At 47.2% G+C, this 23,062-nt stretch overlaps 1 protein-coding gene across 1 annotated transcript in view; it reads right to left on the reverse strand.

Annotated features, from left to right (window-relative positions):
• The window catches only part of LOC144783082 (acylamino-acid-releasing enzyme-like), a 716,578-nt gene that overhangs the window by 54,528 nt on the left and 638,988 nt on the right, over positions 1–23,062 (reverse strand). Inside the window, exon 21 of the mRNA XM_078662245.1 lies at positions 1,681–1,871. Within this exon, the coding sequence (XP_078518371.1) occupies positions 1,681–1,871 (191 nt within the window). The remainder of the gene's footprint in view (positions 1–1,680; positions 1,872–23,062) is intronic.

Raw genomic sequence — 23,062 nt, forward strand, 5'->3', positions numbered from 1 at the left:
ACAGAAGGAGACTAAGGGCTAGATGTAGGTAATTCCGATTTACCTACTCTTAAATACCGAATTTTACTGATTCGGTATTTAAGAGTTTGAAGCTTTGAAGCCCATAGGAATCAATGGGAAATACCGATTCTGTATTTACAGAATCGGTAAATACCGAATCCTGCAAGGGTGCAGGGGGTGTCACTTTGACACCCTCTAGCACCCCAAGTACAGGCCTGTGTGACATGTGGCACACATACATGCCCTAAGGGCATGTCTGTGTGTCACATTGCACAGGTGTGCATGCACAGATGTGCATGCACACCTGAATTCGGTATTTTACCACACAATAGGATTGTGTGGTAAAATACCGACTCTTAAGGGCCTGTGGCACTGAAACTGTGCCACCTACATTTGGAATTACAGAATCGGTATATTTACCGATTCGGTAATTTACCGAATCGGTAATTTTACCGAATCGGTAAATATACCGATTCTGTAATTTTCAGCCCCCTATATCTGAAAACCCTAATACAGGTAGGAAACGGCCAAAATCGGCCGTTTCCGACCGTTATTAGGGCTCCTACATCTGGCTCTAATTCTTGCATATTATGTTGGTTTTTGGCCTTACAACCATTCTCCTTCCAGGTCACAGGAAGTCTGCAGGGACCTGCTGACTTCCTGTCCCGTTGGCAGATGTCTTTATGGACCGAACGTCCAGGCCTGGTTGTGGAGTGCTGTGGCGGGAAGACGGAACTATCGAGAGAATGGTGACCTGGTGGCATGAACAATATGAGTTCTAGCACTCCCTGACCCGGAAGCAGATGTACACGGGTCGAAAAAAGAGGACGTCGGAATTGCGAGGAGGGGAGAGAGAGCGTCAGCGGAGGAAGATCTGAGGATAGTGAGGAGTCGAGGATAAGAAGACGGAGACAACGGGAGAGGATTGACGACGCCAGACAGAGGCAACGTGGGAACTGAGAGCGGTTCGACAGACTGAGTGAGCATTGTAGGAGAGGAGCCCAGGACCAAAGGAGAGGACTCGACCACCAGCCAAGAGCAAAAGAACCAGAGGGAATGCGCAACAGATGTGGCAGCGTGGCTCCGGTCGGGAGACACCGCCCAAGGCAAGTGCTGTCTACGAGTGAGTGGTTAAAACTGGCGGGGCTCATCTTATGTATTCTTGGGTCCCTTTTTGAAACATTGCACAGAAAACCTATACTGAGATCGAAACTCAACTGTGGAAAAAACCAGCAGCAATTTATTTAGGACAAACCAGTTATGGCTGAAAATTTCAGTCCCAATGGGGCACTAAAAACTAAAATAAAAAATATACAGAAAATGCTAAGATACAAAGAAATACAGAGGAAGGTTACAAACATGATTTTGATTAAAGAGGGCATGAGGGGTTTACCAACTGTGATTACTGTAAGGGGTTCTCTGGCATGTGTGATGGGCTTTAATGACAGAGTCCTCCACAACTGTATTTTTTTGTTGTCAGGGATTATCTTCATGCCTTCTCTTGTGATGTGAAATCTGCAATATGAGAAAAGGATCTCAAAGGTAAACTTTAATATCCTGAACTACCTTTTCTGCACTGTCAATTAGCGACCTTAAATTCACAAGCAGACATTGTCTAGGAGAAGGGCAAACTACAACCTTAAGCTATAGTAAAGTACCAATACGGAAATCCGCACTTACCAGTCAGGGATATCAGTTGATCCCATCATAGATGCCAGGTTTACAACTGGATTCCTGGCGGCACAGGCTTTGTACATTTCAGGGTATTGCCCAACTAGGTGACAAACCAAAAATCCACCATGGGACCCACCAGTCAGAGCCACATTGTGTGGGTCTAGAGGCTCCTCCTTCAGCACTTGCTCCACTGCATACTACAAAAAAGGCATATGAAAAAGGTTTTGCAATTCATTTGTTGAGATGATATAGAGTCCCCTGTGAGCCACTTAAACAATCTTTGTAATAAATTCACCCACCCACCTGGAACTCATATTACAGAGATCCCATTTTAAAGAAAATAATGGGAAGACCCAAGTTCAATTCCCTTGTGGGGAGAATGACAGACGCAAATGAATAACAACCCTACACAATTAAAGAACAAGTTACTTACCTTCGATAGCGCCTTATCTTGTAGAGACTGTCTAGCCGCAGATTCCTTACCTTAGAATTATGCCCATGTATCAGACTGGATCTGGAAATTCATCGTGAGCAGTACCCCTGGCGTTGTTCATCTCCAAGTGGTGTCATTCATGCTGGAAGTCATGTGTGTGGTGCATATAAAGGCACTACTCAAGCGTGCTGACGTTAATTTCTTTTCATAACTTTCCACAGCAGGAGTGCGGCACCACAAAGAACACTGACCACTGGTGTAGAAAACTAGAGCCCTGAAAGGGAAACAGCCTTGACCCTAGAAGGAAAATGCTACTTACCAGTATGCATCTGTTCTTGGCATGTAGAGCTGGCGATCCACACGCTATGCATAGATCGCCATCTGGTGTTGGTGTTTGCACTTGTTTTTGTCTTTGGAAAAGTCTTTGATAGTCACAAGATAGGCAACTCTCCTTTGGATCATAGTGCGCATGGGCATCGGCTCCATGCTCAGATTGTTTTTTCGCCAGCAGGGAAATGATGGAGTTTTGTAAGAAACAGAAAATATGCCCATGTATGCTGTATCTTAATAAGATAATACTGGAACAGATAAAGGTAGCCGGGGAGGCGGGTGGGCGTGTGTGGATCTGCAGCTCTACAAGCCAAGAACAGATTCATACTGGTAAGTAGCATTTTCCGTTCGAGGCATATGAGCTGCAGATCACACACTATGCATAGTTTGTATAGTAGTACCCCTCCATAGCGGCGACCACCAGTATCTGTTGCAGTAGTTTGAAATAGTGTTTTGAGTACAGCCTGGCTCACACTAGCTTGTTGTTGTTTCGTTTGCACATCTACACAATAGTGCTTTCTAAATGTGTGTGGTGTAGACCATGTAGCTGCTTTGCAGATGTCATCTAAGGGAATGTTCCTAAAAAAGCCATTGAAGCCCCTATCTTAATAAGATAATACTGGAACAGATAAAGGTAGCCGGGGAGGCGTGTGGGCGCGTGTGGATCTGCAGCTCTACAAGCCAAGAACAGATTCATACTGGTAAGTAGCATTTTCCGTTCGAGGCATATGAGCTGCAGATCACACACTATGCATAGTTTGTATAGTAGTACCCCTCCATAGTGGCGACCACCAGTATCTGTTGCAGTAGTTTGAAATAGTGTTTTGAGTACAGCCTGGCTCACACTAGCTTGTTGTTGTTTTGTTTGCACATCTACACAATAGTGCTTTGTAAATGTGTGTGGTGTAGACCATGTAGCTGCTTTGCAGATGTCATCTAAGGGAATGTTCCTAAAAAAGCCATTGAAGCCCCTATCTTTCTTGTAGAGAGGGCTTTAGGAGGAACAGATAAGGTACGTTTTGCTTTGTGATAGTAAATTTGTATGCATTTAACAATCCACCTGGCTATCCCAGATTTTGATATGGGGTTGCCCTTATGTGGTGGGGAGAAAGATACAAAAAGTTGTTTGGTCTTATGAAAAGGCTGTGTTCTTTCAATGTAATAAAGCAATGCTCTTTTAACATCTAGAGTATGAAGAGCTCTTTCTGCGACAGTCTGTGGTTGCGAGAAGAACACTGGCAACTCTACAGACTGATTGAGGTGGAAGGGAGAAATAACCTTAGGGAGGAATGTCGGGTTGGTTCTGAGAACAACCTTATTGTGATGGATTTGTAAGAAAGGTTCCTGAATAATTAGTGCATGCAGCTCACTAACTCTTCTAAGAGAAGTGATGGGCAATAGGAAAGCAACTTTCCAAGTTAGAAACTGGAGCTCACATTTGTGTAGAGGTTCAAAGGGAGGACCCATTAGTCTTTTGAGGACAATGTTTAAATTCCACACAGGTGAGGGTGGTACCCTGGGAGGAATTATTCTTTGAGTCCTTCCATAAATGCTTTGATGGCAGGTACTCTGAAAAGTGATGAGTGCTGTCTATTTTGTAAATAGGCTGCTATGGCAACAAGGTGTAACCTAATAGATGTATAGGCTAAGTTACCCTTTTGGAGATGCAGTAGGTAACCTATGATGTGTTGGATAGACACATCTAGGGGATTGATGGTGTTGTTATGACAATATATGACAAATCGTTTCCACTTGGCTGCATAGCAGGCTCTAGTGGTGGGATGTCTAGCCTCTTTAATAACGTCCATACAGTCAGGGGGAAGGTTAAGGTAACCGAATTCTAAGACCTCAGGAGCCAGATTGCAAGGTTGAGCTGAGCTGGGTCCGGGTGTCTGATCTCTCCATGGTTCTGGGTTAGGAGGCGTGGGGAGAGGTGTCGTTTTTGGTGCAGAACTATGGACAGTTCCAGTAATGTGGTGTACCACGGTTGTCTGGCCCATGTTGGAGCAACTAGGACGAGGGTCAGTGAATGTTGGATGGGTGTGGATATCTGGCGGTGAAGCTTGGGCATTTGGCGTTTTCGTGTGTGGCGAAGAGGTCTATGTCTGGTTGGTTCCACATTTGGAAAAATGGTTGAAGAACTTGCGGATGAAGTTCCCACTCGTGAATCTTGTGCGTTTGACGACTTAACAGATCGGCTATGTTGTTCTGGACTCCGGGGACATGTTGGGCTATGAGAAGAACGTTCTGAGGTATAGCCCATCTCCATGTGCTTTGTGCTAATTGGGAGAGCTGTAAGGAATGTGTCCGCCTTGTTTCTGTATGTAGTACATAGCTGTCATGTTGTCCGTGCGGACTAGGACAGCCTTGCACAATATTAGTTTTTGGAATGCCTTTAGGGCTCGGAAAATTGCTAGTAACTTCAGGTGGTTGATGTGGAGTAACTTTTTTTGAGGAGTCCACCTGCCCTGCTTGGTGTGATGTAATAGATGAGCTCACCAGCGGGAAAGCGATGCGTCCACTGTTAACACAATCTGTGAAACCGGCTCCAGGAACGGTTCCCCCTTGGAAAGGTTTTTGGTGTTCCACCACTGCAGAGAGCGATGAGGGCCGCCGCCCACCAACACCAGATCTGTTAGCTGACCTTGAGCCTGGTTCCACTGACGTGCTAAGCACTCTTGGAGAGGACACATCTGGAGTCTTGCGTGAGGTGCTATGAATATGCAAGAGGCCATCATCCCTATGAGCTGCATGAACACTTGAGCTGGAAGTGAGTGTTGATGCTGAAATTTGGTTATAAGGGTTTGCATGGTTGCTATCATGGCTCGACTGGGATATGCAAGTGCTTTTGATGTGTCTACTGTGGCACCGAGGTACTGTTGTAAAAGGAATTGTTGTAGATGGGACTTTGCGTGGTTTAAAGTAAACTGCAAGTCGTGGAGTAGTTGAATTGTGGTGTGAGTGATGTACACACTGACTGTATGAGCAGGCTTTTATGAGCCAGTCGTCCAAATATGGGAAGACGTGACTGTGTTGTTTTCTGAGGTGAGCTGCAACTACTGCTAGGCTGCTGTGGGGACTCCGAAAGGGAGTACCTTGAATTGGTAGTGTTGTCCGTCCACTACAAACATGAGATAAGGAGTCACCAAAGGTAAGTAACTTTTTCATCTGATCGAGATTTCTAGCCGCAGATTCTGTACCTTGGAATAGATACCAAAGCAATGCCTCCATGGAGGTGGGTCTGCTAAACAGCCTCACACTAAAGAGTTGTGCAAGACTGAATGGGCAAAATGCCTGACTGCCGCACCGGACTGCCCAGGCAGCAGTGCTTGGTGAACGTGTGCAGGAACCCCATGTTGCTGCTTGGCAAATGTCCAGGACTGGAACTTCGCATGCTAACACAGTGGTTGCAGCCTTAGCTCTGATGGAATGAGCATGCAAAACCTCAGAGGGTTCCTTCTTGGCTAATGGGTAGCAGGCTGTAATGATAAGCACGACTCATTGGGAGATGGTCTGTTTCTGCAGAGCCTTCTCCTTTTTGGGTCCAACATACCCCATAAAGAGTTGGTCGTCCACCGGATCTCTTTTTGGCAGTCAGGGTAGAATAACAACACTCTTTCTGGGGCCAGTCAATGGAGTTGCTTCTCCTGAGAGAGATGTGGTGGAGCATCAAAGGTAGGCAGTGTGATGGACTGACGTACATGGAAGGGAGCCACAACTTTTCAACAAAAAGGAAGCTTTAGGGCGAAGAACCAGCTTGTCTGGGAAGATGGTTCAGTATGGAAGCTTAGATGACAAGACCTGGAGCTCACTGACTCTCTGGCAGATGTTACTGCCACTAGGAAGGCCATCTTGATGGTAAAGAACCTGAGAGGACAGTTGTGTAGTGGTTCAAAAGGAGCGCCCATCAGAAATGCGAGTACTAGATTAAGGTCCAACTGCGGCATGATAAAGGGAGAAGGTGGAAACTTGTGTTAAAGACCTTTGAAAAATCAATTCACAACAGAGGTTTTGAAGAGGGATAACTGGTCTAGCAAACGCAGAAACGCTGAGATGGTAGAAAGGTAGCCATTTAAGGTGTCTAACGCAGATCCCTGCTGGGAAAACGAAAAAGAAATAGAAAGACCAGAGAAAGGGGAGCAGAAAGAAGGTCAACTTGCTTTTCTGTACACCAAGCCACAAACTTGCTCCAGTGGCAGGGCCTATACCGTCTTGGTGGAGGGATGCCTGACTTCCAAGATAACAATGCAGACTGCAAGTGGAAGGTCGAAAGCGGTCAAATGTCGCAACTCAAGATGGCCGCTTCCGACTGAAGCTCCGCCGATCGGGCCTTACTAACTCCTTCTTGGCACATGTAGGAACACTGCACGGACAGCAGACGCTGCCAGGCGGCCCCCGGAGATCGTGGAGAACATGCCAGTATCCAGCACGACTGGCTAGGGCCCCTGTGAGCGGCGCCCGGTAGATCTTCGCTCCGAGCCGGTCCGGCCTCGCAGCTTCCCCTGGTGGATGACGCAGCTATGGCGGGTGCGGTGAGTGGTGGGTTCTGCGGGGTTCTGGCGCTGCCCGGTGCTCCCCCTCATCGCTCTTTGCCATAGGACCTTCTCCCCTCTGCCCCCCTGCTGTGGTCCTGTCCGGGTCCCTTTTGCTGCGCGAGGCTCCTAGGGCTTGATAGGCCTTCGGGCCGCGTTCACGCCGGGGCCTCAATTACGGATCTTGGCTGGGGGCATGGTGGGCTAGTGGGGAGGGCCCCAGATCGCAACGCTGAAGCTGTGATGGTGCCGGACACCGTCGTGTGTGCTGGCTCCCCCCAGGCCCCCTCATCTACTGGCTGGCCTGATATGGAGTGGATGCTGTAGCGCAGGGCTGCCCTGCCTTTCCCCCGGCAATCCTGGCATCGTGATTTTCCAGCTGTTGCTGGCTTTGGGCCCTCGCTATGGTATTTGCATCTGGTGCTTGCTATTAACATTAGCTCCTGCGGGGCGACGTTGGAAACCAGCGCCTCATTCCTTGTAAATCGCCCGCACGCTGGTGCTACACATTGTTCTCCCTACATTGCGCTGGACCCCTGTTCCGGATGGTTGAGTCCTGGTGATCTGTGGGCTACTTGGGGCTCCACCTGCTAAGTTCCGACTGCCCGCTATGACTCCATCCTGCTGGCGGGGCCTGACTGGTCGCCGAAGGCTATTTTTTTTCTCTTCTGAGCCTCTGCTACTGGAGTTGCGTTGGGATTGTTGGTGTTCCCTGTTTGGCGAGCCTTTCGAGCGCCATTTGCATGCCTACCTATTACCCTGCTACCTCCTGGTCCTTGCGAGTCCCGCTGCCTGGCTCTCTTCACACTCACGCTGTTTTCTCCTTATTTCATGATGGTGAAGAAAGACGCTAAACAGAGCAAGCTGCAGTTTGATAAAGTGGCTGGAGCTTCGTCCGAAGCTCCCGAAGAATCACCTGATGGGGCCGCGGGTCAGGATGAATCCGGCGATGCCTCCTCCCTGCCCACAGCCATGCTGGCGGAGATGCGGGCGGGTTTTAAGGCACTTGATGGTTGATTCGATGACTTGGACAAGAAGCTGGCGGACATGGGCACCAAGATCCAAGTGCACGACCGCCGACTAGACGTGGTGGAGGCAAGGGTATCGGACATTGAGGACGGCGCGTCGACATCCTTGAAACAGCTTGACAGAATGGAAACAATCCTCAAGGAAGTGGTTATCAAAAATGAGGATTTAGAAGCTCGTAGTCGCCGAAATAATATCCGCATCATTGGTGTACCGGAGACGACGGGGCTTATGGACACCTTTGTGGAACAGCTGCTTACTGAACTGTTCGGCAGGGAGACCTTCACGAAGGGCTTTGTGGTCGAGTGTGCTCTCAGATCGCTTGGTCCTCGACCTCGGCCGGGCCTCCCCCGTGGCCCATTATTGCCCGGCTTATGAACTTCAGGGACAGAGACGCAGCTTTGAAATCGGCCCGCGACGCGGGCGACGTCAGCTGGCAGGGAAACAAACTGGCCTTTTTCCCGGACTTCACCGTTATGGTTCAGGAGGCGAGGCGCAAGTACAATGGAGTCAAGGCCACTCTAAGAAATCTGGGTCTCCGGTATGGCATGTTGTATCCTGCCAGATTGAGAGTGGATGTGGACGGTAAGCCTTGCATATTTGACACTCCAACGGAGGCACAGGAGTTTTGCCAGACCTATAAGAAAAATCGTTCTGGGTCACCAGTGGTGCTGCTCCCATCTGCCCCATCCCTCGGTGCCTCGCAGGACAGTGTTGAACTTTTCTCTCAAACGGGGACCGGCTGAATCCTTCCGTTTTTTGATTTGTACAACTCTGCTGCATTGTATTCATGCACGTTCACTCCTTAGGTTTGCTTTTTCCTACATACAATTGCAATTTTTCTAATGCCCGATTGGCGTGGCGTTGCCACGTCCTATGGTGTATACCACTTTGCTCCTAGTTGATATGTTCTTACTATTCTGTGCTTGTTTGGTTCTTGAACTGAGTGTATTATGTTCATTGCGCAGATATTTCGTTTGTGGGGGAAGGGTTTGCCTCTTATGTGGCTTGGGAGGCTGGGTGGTTGGTGGAGGGGGGGTTGGTTGTTTGGATTTTGCGATTTTTGCTGGAATATTGGTTGTGGTGCGAGCTTGCGGCGAGTGTTGGAAGTGCATTGCAATACAGAGGGTTACCACCTTCACTATGGTAAAGTTGGGACAGCAGCCCGGTCCTTCCGGGCTTACTAAGATATCATGGAATGTCAGGGGGCTAAACGATAACAAGAAGCGCAGACAAGTCCTTAATTATGTTGTTAGGCACCACGCTGATCTAGTGTTTCTTCAGGAAACGCATCTGTTCGAGTCAGACCACGCTTCCATGGTCAGGGGCTGGGGCACCCACAGATACTTCTCCAATTATATGCCCGGGGAGTAGCGATATTGATACACAAGCGAATCCCCTTTGCATTGCAAAATAGAGTGGTTGATCCAGATGGACGTACGCTACTTGTCACTGGCTCGTTACTGGGGCACAAAGTCACTTTTGTAGGAGTATATGGCCATAACAACGATTCCCCATCCTTTTTCCATGACCTTCAGGTCCGGCTTTTGTCCCATGATTCCGGGATTTTGATATTGGGTGGGGATTTCAATTTATTATTGGACCTGTCCATAGACAGTACCTCCCTTGCCCCTGACACCAAACCCCGTGCCTGGCAGGCCCTCAGAGACATATGTTCGCAGTTTTCCTTAATTGATGTCGAGCGACGTTTTAGCCCTTCCCTCCCGAACTTCACACACTATTCAGGGTTTCACAATACATGGACCAGGATAGATTATTGGTTGGTTTCTCCCGAGGTAGCGGGCTGGATGGACAATCTGCTTACCCTTCCCCGCACACTTTCGGACCACTCTCCTGTTATTCTTCGCCTGAAGGTTCCTAGACCGGGTGGTTACGAACGTCAATGGTGCTTCCCCGGTACCGCATTGTTGGATTCAGTCTTTTGTGAAGCAGTTCGGCAGGCGATTGAAGAGTATTTTGAATTGAACACTGGGACAGTTGATACCTGGGTGGTCCTCTGGGAAGGTTTCAAGGCCTATATTAGGGGAGTCTGTATTGCCAAGCATGCTGGGGTTCTGCGAGACCTCCGTTCAGACCTTGGTCGCATCGAGGGAGACATCGCTACACTTGATCGGGAGATTCTACTAGAGGCTTCTGCCTCCGGTGAGGCCAAACGCCTGGCCCTGATGCTTGAATTGAGGGAGGCAGCTGATCGTGAACTACTCTTTCTTGGCAAAAGGTGCTCTGTGCGACGGTATGGTGAGGGTGAGAGGCCGGGTAGGGTATTAGGACAAACTTTGCGCCCTCCTCGCGACTCCACCTACATCACGGAGGTGGCTGGGCCACATGGCGACTTGCTCCACTCTACCCCAGAGATCTGTGAACATTTCCTCTCCTACTATAAAACATTATACACTTCCAAAGTCACTGGTGATGTGCGGGCACAGGAAGAATACCTATTTGAAATTGCACTGGTGTACTTAGATAAGTATTTGCAAGATTTCCTGTCCATTCCTATCTCCCAGGACAGCATCATTGAGGCCATCAACGCATTGTGAGGCTCCTCTGCTCCTGGCCTGGATGGCTTCTCGGCCGATTTCTACAAATCCTACAAAGATATTTTAGTCCAGAAGCTTGTCGAGGTATATGCAGAATCGCTTGAGTCCGGTATCCTACCCCCGACGTTTAGGGAAGCGATCATTATTCTTCTTCTCAAACCGGGAAGAGATCCTACACTATGCGGTTCTTACAGGCCGTTGTCATTGTTAAACACTGACTATAAAATTTTGGCCAAGGTTATCAAAAATCCAGTTGTCATTGCTTATGGAATCCATTATTGCTCCAGCCCAGTCTTGTTTTGTCCCCCATAGATCCACCTCCCTTAATCTTCGCACTTTATTCACGGTATTACACAGGATTGACCCTGCCACACCAGCGGCCGCTGTCCTTTTAGATGCTGAAAAAGCATTCGACTCCCTCGAGTGTCCCTTTTTTTTGTTCGTGATGCAATGCATTGGCATGCCGGAGTGCTTTGTCTCCAGAGCAGACCAGTAGCTCTTTTATACACCCAGCCTACCGCCAGGTTGCGCCTAAATGGCATGCTTTCCGAATCATTCATCTTATCTCGCGGTACTAGACAGGGCTGCCCTTTGTCTCCTTTATTATTCATCCTCGCGATGGACCCTTTAGTCCGTCACTTTCAGGAAAAGCATCTACACCGCGGTCTTCAGTTTCGTACAGGTCCCCTATAGGTATCGTTTTACGCGGACGATACCATTCTGTATGTTCGAATGCCTCACCTGAACTTCGAACCCTTGATAGTGGAGATTAAGCGATTCGGTAAATTCTCTTCCCTTAGTATTAACTGGCATAAGTCAGTCATCTTCCAGCTTACAACTAGTACTAACACATGGCCTTGTGAGTTCCCGCTCGAATGGTGTGATGATGCGGTTAAATATCTTGGGGTGTATGTTTACCTCGATACCGCCACCATTATTAGGCTGAATTACAGCAGAGCCATTGACTCCCTTGAATCCCAAATCGCGAAATGGCTACGCCTGCCCCTATCAATGGCGGGTAGAGTCACCATAATCAAAATGATGGTGCTCCTCAGTTTCTTATATTTATTTAACAATATTCCCATACCCCTTACCAAAACCTTCTTCATGCAGCTACGCTCATTGCTACTGCGCCTAGTCTGGGCGGATAAGACACCTCGAGTTTGCTGGCAGACCTTGGCCTTACCGTATGAGAGGGTAGGCTTTGGAGTTCCTGATGTTCATTTGTATTACCTCATAGCACAATGCTGCTATGCACATGTGTGGTTTCACCCCGACGCTCGTATCCCATATGCTAAACCGGAGGCCGGCTTGGTTCATCCACGCCTTCTGTCTCATATCCTCCCCACGGGTTTCCCGCGGGATCCCCGGGACATTCAAACGGTATCCACCACGTGTTGGGCATGGAGTCAATTGCGAAGACTGCTCGGACTGAACCTGCTTTATTCTCCCGAATTCCCCCCGCCCAACCCTTCTTTGTTTCCAATCACGGGCGAAATTCTAATCCAGCGAACCCTAGAAAAGTTTCACATCCGTACAGTGGGTGATCTGTTCCCAGACGGCCATGTTTTTTCCGTGACTGAAGAGACTCGATTTGCGGATCGCACTTTTATGGATTCTTTTGTCATTAAAAGGGTCCACTCCATGCTTCGTGCCACTTTCGCATCCTTTCCTGCGGTCCCTGATCCTACTCCCTCGCTGACACTGTTGATACAAAGCTCGACTGGGGCACACTTGGTCTCCAAACTTTACAAGCAATGTGGAATGTCCAGGCCTGTGTCTGATACTAAGGTGCGGGCGGCCTGGGAGGAGGACCTGGGTAAACCTATCACAGAGGATCAATGGGAATGGTGTTGTAGGTTTACCAAGGAGGTTTCACTAAACAGCAGACACAAGTTGCTACATTTTAAATTCCTTCGCAGGATATATTAGACCCCTGCCCGCTCTCACAGACTTGACCCCAATAGGCCACATCACTTTCCGAAATGTTTGTCTCCCTACCCCGACTTTGCCCATCTTGCCTGGACCTACCTCAGAATACACCAGTATTGGTTAGCAGTTCACACCACGTTGGGGGATATTTTGTCCATGCAACTGCAGCCCACCCAAGAGATCGCATTGTTAGGCTATACAGCGAACTTCCCCCTGAAGGTCAGGAAACTGTCAGCTCTGGGTTTCCTGCTGGCCAAGCGCGAAATTGCTTTATTATGGGCAGCAAGAGGGTCCCCACTTTGCAGTCTTGGCTCCGCAGCCTAGCTTACTGTAATGTTAACTGTGAAGAATACTCCACTTTGATACCCAGTGCATTCCGCCCTGTGGATATTTGGGGACCATGTCGGGACTATGTTGACAGAAAGAGGGCTGAGCAGGATTCGGCGGCTTCTAGCGGCATCTCACCTGAGGGCATTGGTTGAGCGCCCACCCCTGGTTGGGTATTGGCCCCCCGTTCACCCCTGCTGCCTGTTGTGCCAGAATGGATTGCCCTGTGCGAGATCTCACGATTGATGCTACTATTGTTGCTCATGCAATGTATGTATATCCCTGCTTGCCAGTCATACTGTACCTCCCTTTTTTTCACACTTATTGGATTATGTTTGTCAATTATGTGCAATGCGCCTATCTGTAAGAGACCTGATGCCTTTATTGCTTCAATTACCACTGTAATTCCAATTCCTTTATTATGCAAAAATCTGAAAAAAAAAAATAAAAAAAAAAAACTGTTGCAACTCAATCTCCACAAATGAATTTGGTGCATTAACAGGTTCAGTGGAGAACCCTTCCGTGCTGCTGCGACAGAAGATTCGCCTGAAGAGGCAGCCTGATCGGAGGACCGATAGCCGTGCTCGGGATACCAAACTCCTTGAGCCCAGACAGGGGCCACAAGGATGACTTGTGTCCAGTCATTATTGATCTTCTTGAGAACACTGGGCAGGAGTGGTATGGGCAGAAACACATGCAGGAGATCGTAGCTCCACTCAAGACCAAAAGCTTCTCCAAGCAAAAGCATATGTGTTGACATTGAATGTTGTTGGCAGTGCAAACAGATATAACCAAGGCGCTCTCCACTGCCGAACGAAACCTTGCACCACCTCCGGATAGAGAAGGCATTCGTGATCCACTAAACACCTTTAGCTGAGCTTGTTCACCCACGAGCTCCGAGAGCCCATCAGGTGTTGAACAACCAGGAATATATGCCCTCATTTTTCAGCCATGTCCAGAGGTGCAGTCAATGCCTGCTCTAGCCTTCCCTTGAAGGAGGGTAGAAAGGCTTTCAATGACAGCCGGACAGCCCGAAGCTCCAGTAGTGGATGTGTAGTCCAGGTTCTGCAAGGGACCAGAGGCCTCTGATCTTCAACTCCGCCCTATCCCAAGGATGATGCATCTGTCACCACTGTTGGATCTGCCTGGGGAAGTAAGAGGGGTCTGAGGCTGACCGAATACCGGTTCGTTAACCACCACTGCAGATCTTTTGCAGGTCCCTCCGAGATCTGGACCATGTCGGAGAGATTTCCTTGATGTAGGGCCCACTGGAATTTTAGGTCCCACTATCAGCTGGCATGTGTCAAAAGCAGGATGTAGGAGGCCATGAGGCCCAGCAGATTCAGAGCCAGTCTCACCGAAACCCAGAATAGAATCTGAAACATCGGTATCATAGCCTGAATGTCCTTGACTTGCCATATAGGAGTACAAGCCAGAAACTGCACCATGTCCAGAAAGGCTGCGATGAAAGAGAGCATCTGTCAGCGAGTCAGGTGTGACTTCGGTAGGTTACTAGTGAACCTCAGCGAGTGCAGGAGGTCCACTGTAGTCTGGAGGTGGGAGACGACAGCCTGGCACGAGCCTGCCTTCAATAGCTAGTCATCAAGATACGGGAAGACTGGTATCCCTGAGCTCCGCAGATGAGTTGCAACCACCTCCATCACCATGTTGAACACCCAATGGCCGCTGGTAAGGCCAAAAGGGAGCATAGCAAATTGAATGTAATGTGGCCCACCTTGAACCTCAGGTAACACCTGTGGGCAGGCAAGACCGGAATTTTGGAAATATGCGACCTGCAAGTTCACTGCTGCCAACCAGTCTCCTGAATCGAGGGCAGGCAGGGCTTGAGCAAGCGTGAGCATTTAGGATTTTTCCTTTTTCAGGAAAACCTTGAGAGGACGCAGGTCCCAGATAGGAAGAAGGCCTCCATCCTTTTTTGGGCACCAGAAAGCGAGAGTAACAACCACAACTTACTTCTGGCTATTGCACCCTCTCTATTGCTCCCTTGACCAAGAGAGCCACCACTTCCTGGCAGAGTAAGAAGAGATGGTCTTCTGTCAGCCTGTCACAAGTGGGTGGTATGGATGGAGGGGTAGTTATGAAGGGGAGGGAGTAGCCTCTTCTGACAATTTAGTGAACCCAGTGGTGTCCCATGATGGTTGGAGGGTGAACTAAAGAGGTTTGGAGGCTGCGGCTGCCAGGGAAGGGTGGGTGGTGGTGGGGTTTGGGGGGTACCGTGTACTCAGCCATGCAGAGCCTGGGCAGCTTGCATACCGTGGTGGTTGGGCAGGTAAAGACATGTCTGGAAGCCTGTTCCGTGGCCACAAACAGAGCAAAAGATGGACTGTCGTTGGCGGGGGGCAAATGAAAGGTCCAAGGACCTGGCCGGAGCAGTGCTATCCTTGAAGCATCCAGCGCAGAGTCCTTCTGGTCTCTGATGATACAGGCACCATCAAGGGGGCTCTCCATAAGCGACGCTTAGACATCCCCTTTATAGCCAGTCGTCATCAGTCAGATGTGGCGCCGTAAGGCCACCGTCAAAGAAACTGCTCTTCCTAGCGAGTCGGTCATGTCCAGCCCACATCAGATCATGAACGTGGCTGTGTCTCTCCAGTCTACAATAATTTGGGAGAGTGTGGCCCGGGCCTCCTCCAAGACCATGGGCAGCACATGTGCAACCGAATCCCACAGTGCATGGGAGTAAAGGCACAAAAAGGCACGCGGTGTTCATCGGCCACAGTGCTAGGCTGGCAGAAGAAAACAGTTTCTTCCCGAAGGTATCCAGCCTCTTGGATTCTCTATCTGGTGGGAGGTAGGGAATGTGCCAGGCTTACATGGGAAGTGGAGGCTTGGACCACCTAGCTCTCCGGGCTAGGGTGTCGTGTGAGGAAATTGGAGTCCCCTGGGGCAGGGCGATGGTGGTGGGCAATTGTCCAGTTTACAGGAGCTCCTGTGCAGGCCCTGGACCAGGTCCCAAGCAAGACGTCTCTAAGGGCTTCATTAAATGGGAGAAATGGTTCCGAGGGGGTCTCTTCTGGCTGAAGCACCTCGGGCAAGAAGTTAGTCTTGACTGCCACTGAAGGCAGACTAAGGTCTAGGACCTCGAGCGCTATTCTCACCACTATAGAAAAAGAGGCTCCCTACTCCTTAGCGATAATAGGAGGAGAGGCCATGCCAGTATCTGGGGTGGTGTCCAGTCCACTGAAGTTTGCCAATTCCTCACACCAGTCCCTGTTGGGGTCTAGGGGCTGGTATTCTTCAGGGTTCAGTGGCCCCTCCAAATCTTCCCATAATCCTAGCTCATGGGAATAAGGCTCAGGCTCCAGTCTGGAAGGCAAAGCTCCAGTCAGCGTCGTGCGATGCCCCTCCGTCTTATTGTCAGAATCGGAGAAGAGAATGGGGACAGTGGAATCGACATGGAGACTGGCATCGAGGAAGGTTGAGGTGGTACGAGCGGAACTGGTAAGGATCCATCCGTGGATGCAAGGGGCCCGACTGACCCTGGGGGTGGAGGTGCTGGCAGGGTTCCGGTAGGGACCCCTCCCAAACATGCACAGCCTGAAGGTGCGTCAGTAGGGATGGGCACCCAAACATGAGGAGCATGGCCTGAAAATTCATGGAGTTGGGTGGGGGTTGCTCCAGGTCCTGGAAACTTGGGGCAGTGAGGAGCCAGCCCATGTGCAGGCTCATCAACGGAGCCAGGCTTCGAGTTTTGAGGATGACGCACCCTCATCTCGTTGGATGACTTTGTAGGACGGACCTCTCTGACTTCTAACTCTTTTTCTTTTTGTGGGACTTACCCGAATGCTTGGACAATTTTGACAAAGATCGATGGCTCCATGACTGATCCCGTGACCTTCCTTTCAACTGGGATCGAGACCATTGAGCGGCAAGAAACTTGAGGCACCGTTCTCAAGGTCTTCGGGTGCATGGCACCGCAGGGCTTGAAGCTAGCTTTCCTAGTGGACATCCCTGCCACACCAGGAGAAAGATCTAAAAAAACTTTGACAAAAAGTCAAACGGATCAGTCAAAACATGGAGGGTAGCTCTCTCTGTATCTGTGCTAACTGGTGTGGAAATAAAATAACAGACATCAGCGCGCTGGGGTGGCACCTATTTAGACTATATGCATGTCACTTTTGGTGCAGATGATGCCATGCGGAGCCAAATGACGTAATTACTGTCACACAGGGGTACTGCTCATGAAAAACCTCTGGATCCACTCTGACGCCTGGGAATAATTCGAAGGTAAGGAATTTGAGGCTAGAAGGCTCCATCGGATCTAATTTTCTTCCATTTACAAGTTAGCATCCTCAAATCATGTAAGAATCTTAAAATTCAAATAACTGTCAGACTCAATCAATCAAAATTAAGTTTATTATGACCAATTGGTCTTTAAACTACAAATACCATCATAACATAGCTAAATGTACAATTATTAAAACAAATTAAAACAACCTAAAACCAAAATTCATTATTTCTCATAAAACTTGATTTTGTAATATCATGCTGTACGCCAAGACCAAATGCCTAAAAATTAAATATTTAAAAAATACATATTATAATTGCAATCATTCAATTTGACTCTGATTGTCCCTCCATGGACCCGTCTTTCCATTTCCTTATTCCATGAGAAATCTTTTGGCTTCTTGGACAAACTTCGCCAAAGCAATTGCAATGTCCAAGGACTGCATGTCAGTAAGAAGCGCGATTGCTTGAGTCCTTGACCTTGAACTAATCCCATATTTAAAAAAAAGAAAATTGGCCTTAAAATCATTCGCCGCACAGATAGAAATTTTTGGCAATCCATTAAAATATGATCACAGGTACATTTTGAGCCTATCCTGCATGTACAATTACCAATATTATCCATTAGTATATTTTTTATTTTCTCATTTGAACGTGCAGGATTTATGCCTATTCTCACCTTTAGTAATTCCAATCTCAACTAGTGATTCGGTACAGTATCTAAATACGGATACCAATTATCATTACTCTAACTATTTAACATAAAATGCACAGACTCTTTTTGTTTCAGGTAATCCATGCCGATTTGTTTAGATTTTTCATATCCCTGTTAGACTCAACTTCGTTGTTGAGTGGTTCGCTAAGAAGTTTTGTTTTAAATCATTTCATCATGGTATAGAGAAGACATATTCAGTCTGTAATGTTTTCTAGTCTTTCTTAGTCGAATGTCAGTCATAGTGTAGGGCGTACCGCTTCTATCTCAACAGGGAGAACCAAAGGTGGTGCATCAGGAATTATTAAACATCATAGTCCAGCAAGTGTCTAAGTTATGGGTACCATGTGTGCCGCTTGTTCTATAGTGTCTGCACACATCCATGTCTCCATTTTGGAGATAAACAGGCATTACGCACAGTGCTTTCGATTTGTGTTAAAAGACGAAAATAACGGGGGAGTTGCGGCGCGCGGCGAAGCAAGATGGCCGCCACCTAGGGAGTCTCCGCCGCATTGAGCAGCCCATGAGCAGACTGACAGGGACCTCTTCCGCACACCCTCACATTCCCGCCATTTTAGGTATTTCAACCTGCGCAATTACATCTTCTTCAGTGTGATGCTGTGGTGCCGCTTGCTTTCCTCTTTCACCCCATTTTATGGTTTTTACTGGCAGATGCATCAACGTAGCCTTTTGCTATTCCTAAATAGCGATTTTTAAGCAATCGCTATTTAGGAATAGCAAAAGCCTATGCATGTAGGAATCGCTATTAAAATAGCGATTCCTTAACATTCCTTAATTGCTCCTCGCAAATTGCTAGTCGCACTTAAGGAATGCTGTCCCATTCATTCCTATGGGCCTACAGGCCCATAGGAATATATTGGAGATTGCATAAGCAACTTGCTAGTACCAGTAGGTACTCGCAAATTGCTCATGCAATTTCAAGGGTGCAAGGGTCTCAAAATGACACCCTGTTGCACCCCTGAAATTGATCTATGCACATATGTTGCACACACACATGCCCTAAGGGCATGTGTGTGCGCAACATGAAACTTTGAAAAATGCACAAAAGTGCTTTTTTCAAAGTTTTAGCAAATTACCATGAAGTCCAACTTCATGGTAATTTGCTCCCCCTATTAGCGAATTCGCTATTTTTTTTACTTTCATGCATTGCATTTAAGGAATCTCAATTTGGGATTCCTTAAATGCAATCGCAATTTAAGGAATCTCAATTTAGAGATTCCTTAATTTGCGATTTTTGCATGCATCCCAAATGCAAAAATACCGGGAGCAAAGGGGCAGATTCTGAGAATCTGCCCATTTGCTCCCGGTATTTACTTTGATGCATATGCCTGTTAATGCTTAAAATTGGTTCTTTTTGTGGGCCAGCATGTTTTTTTCTTCATTTCTTTTTGTCCCCAGCTTTCATTTTTTGGGGGGGGGGGGGGTTACAATGCTGTAATTAGGGGACTTTATGTATCTTAACATTGCGCAGTCACTTATTTTGCTTCTGCCTTCATGGTGCGTATTCTTGTACGCTTGCTCCCCTGGATAACCTTGTTTTTCCTCATAAGTTTTTTTAAATCTTCCCATTTTCACGTGGAGCTTCATTGTCGCCCTTTTATCAGACTCTGCTGCAGCATTGTTTGGCTTGTTGTTCTACATTGACTGTTGCCATGGAACTCTCACAGAAATCCCAGGGCTCCTCAACTGGAGGTCGTAAGGACACTAAGGCCAGCACTAGTAAACGCCTTAAACATGACCCTCCATCTCCCTCCAAGTCGCCTCTTCCACTCACATTGGAAGACATTATGGAAGAATTGCGCCTTCTCAAGCCCTTCATGTCTGATACTGCAGCTGCCATACAGCGCATTGAGGACAAATGGACTGGCCTTGATTCCAGACTATCTGAAGTAGAGCAGCGGGTCAGTGATGTCCAAGATGTGGTGACTACAGTCGAAACTCTTCAAAAAGAGGTCAGTCAGTTGAAAAAGACTTCGGAGGATTTGGAAAATCAAAATAGGCGCAATAATCTACGCTTTTATGGTATTCCAGAGAATTACGAAGGTAACGACTTAATAACATTCTTGAAATCACAAATTCTTCCGCTTGTTGGCCTTCCTAAAACTATGGACTTCAACATCCAGAGGGCGCATAGGCTTGGGCCTCGGAATGCCTCTACTCCTTCCAAGCCACGCGGCATCATTGCTTACTTTCTCCTCTATTCAGACCTCATGGCTATTCTCAATGCAGCGAATCAACATAAACAACTCGTCTGGTCCGGTCACAGAATCTTCCTGAGCCAAGATGTCTCCAAATCTACTGCCAGTCGTCAGAAGGAATCACTTGATCTGAGACCTGCACTTCGCTCAATGAATGAGCGTTACGGATTGATTCATCCCTGCTTCTTCAAGGTTACATATAAAGAAAGAACTTTTAGCTTTGAAGATACAGCAGACCTCCGCAAGTTTATTCATTCGCACAGAGGGGAACAGATGGAACTCAGCAAACCATGATGACTTCTTGATATCTCCGTAGTTTGTCTTAGTTGCTGTTGGTTCTTATGCCTCCTGTCATTGTTTATTGTTCATTGTATGCTGTTTTCCTGTTACTTGTTTTGATTCCCCTCACCATCCCTTTGTGTTTTTCAGGTACTTTTTCTTATTTCGGCTGCTGGCCTCCCCTTCATTGTTGCCCTCCTATGAGTCCTACGTGTGCTGTATTTCCTCACGATCCTGTTCCTTCCTGTTGTATGGTAAGCTCCTTGTACCCCTCATTGTACGCATTCTCCTTTTGGTTTTTGTATACATACCATGGTAATTATTTAATCACCCTATTTCTCTTATTTTCCATCATGTACTTCTTCTTCACTCCGTCCCATTATATCACTTTCCTTTCTTGGTGGTACACTGAACGGGCCTAGTCACAGGCACAGGAGGTACTCAGATACACAGTTAACTGGATGTCCAGGAACCTCTTGAAGATCAACCCCGAAAAAACCGAGGTGTTAATAGTTTCATCCACCTGCTCCCCCTGGAGTGACCTGTATTGGCCCCAGGAACTGGGCCCCACCCCCAAGCCAGCCAATTTGGTCAAAAGCCTTGGCATTAAGTTAGACAGCGCCCTTTCAATGGTAAGCCAGGTCTCTACCGTTGTGGGAACCTGTAACAGTCTTATAAGACAATTGCGCAAACTTGTTCCGCTTCTTTCCCAGTCCATGCTTCGTACCGTAGTCTCTGCTACCATACTTTCGAGACTGGACTACGGAAATGCGCTGTACCTGGGTCTGCCAAAGGTACTAATTAACAGATTGCAGGTGGTTCAAAATGACGCGGCAAGACTCATCTTCAAACTTTCAAGGAAATCACATGCCTCCCCGCTGCTGCAGAGCCTTCATTGGCTGCCAGTGACGCAAAGGTCTATCTTTAAAAGTCTCTGCATAGCCCATAAATCAATCTATGGGCAAGCCCCTGCCTACATCAAAGAAAGATTGAAGATCTATCGGCCTGAAAGAAATCTAAGGTCCTCTGAGGCCCAAATGCTAGTGTGCCCTCGGTTTAAACTGACCACAAAAGGTGGAAGATCTTTTCCGGTTCTGCTGCCTAGGATTTGGAATAAACTGCCTGAGGCACTTCGTAAAGATGGAAACCGGCTCCACTTTAGGAAGACCCTAAAGACCACCTTATTCAGAGCAGCGCTGAGCCCAGTATAACCTCCACTCGTTCCCCCATTGCTGATTAGGCTGTTATGTTTTGTGGTCAAAAGCGCCCTGAGACCTGCCGGTGATTTGGCGCTATACAAACCCACACTAACAATAACAACAATAACAATAACTCCTGCGTGGCTGTCTTGCCTTTTGTCGCCCCCCCTCCCTCTCTAATGCCTCTCCCTTTGCATTGCTCCTTGACTCGAGTCTGCGGACTCTTGGTCATCTTCTTCTCGATATTCTTTCTGGTGGAGTCCTAACCTCCACTGCCTTTTTCTCTATCTCTCCTTAGTTTCTTGTCTCTCTCTCTCTTTTCTCTTTCTCTTCAGGACTTCTTCTACTTTTTTGTTCCTTCCGCTTTTCATATTTTGGTTCATCTCATAATTCTGGGTTCTTTTTCCCTATTTATCTCCTTTTCACCCTCTATACGCCTACCTTTTCTCCTTGCATTTCTGCCCTTGTTTTTATTCATTCTTACCGTTCATCTTTCTCTTCCAATTTTAAGCTCATCTCTGTGACTTTATTCACTTTTTCTTTTCCTTTTACAATTTTTTTTCCTTTTCTAATCCTCTATCTTTTTCTACTCCTCTCTTATGAAAGGTTTACGCATTATAACCTGGAATGTTAAGGGATTGCGTAATCCCATTAAAAGGTTTCATACTGGACGAGTGCATGCCCGGATAAAGAACACGTGTTGAATAGAGCAGACCGCGGGCGGCTGAAAGTGTGATTTCCAAATAACCCGATGACCTGTGAAGTCACGTACGATTAATACATTTTAAACAACGGATGACTCGCCTTCCTGTTTTTAAAGATTATATGAAGATATCAACAATTGATGCAAGAGCAGCACGTCCTGAATAATGAAATTGAGTCTAATAACAAGATAACCATTTTCGTGGTATCATATGATGCACCAGATACAATTAAGACTCTGAGTGATCGTCAAATAAGATGTTTTTAATAAATTGAATGTGAGATTCAACAATTTTAATCCTGAAGAAGGTGTTGGCCCCAAACATTGTGCCCACCGAAACGCGTCGATGCCCTCAGTTGAAGTACTTTAAGTTGTGGTGATAATAACTCCGCTTGAAAATATCATTTGGATATCAGAGTAGGATTATAACTGCCACTATTGTACTGACTTCGTGCTATTAGGATTTATCCATTCCTTTGGCCTTTTTTTTGTTTCCCACGAACATATTGTTATACATTTTTAATTGTGTATTAATATGTGAATGTAATTTTTTAATTGTGTCTAATAGCAAGAAAAGATAGGCTTTTTAATGATATAAATTGAATAAACTGTCGTATTTTTATCAATCCAATCTCTGTGCTCCTGTTCAAATGAGTGTTTGTGGTGAAGTGAGTGGTTCTACATTATAAGGTTGTACCCAAAAGGGAATCTATTTCTGACAATAATCCCATTAAAAGACATCGAGTGCTTTCGCACCTTGCTAGATTGAACTGTCAAATTGCTCTGTTGCAGGAATCTCATCTCACAACCCAAGACATGTCCGTGTTACGCAGGTATTGGGTTGGCGAGATTTTCTGTTCATCTGCTGTTAACAATAAGAATGGTGTGCT

This window comes from Lissotriton helveticus, chromosome 9 (assembly GCF_964261635.1).
Source record: "Lissotriton helveticus chromosome 9, aLisHel1.1, whole genome shotgun sequence".
Classification (NCBI taxonomy): domain Eukaryota; kingdom Metazoa; phylum Chordata; class Amphibia; order Caudata; family Salamandridae; genus Lissotriton; species Lissotriton helveticus.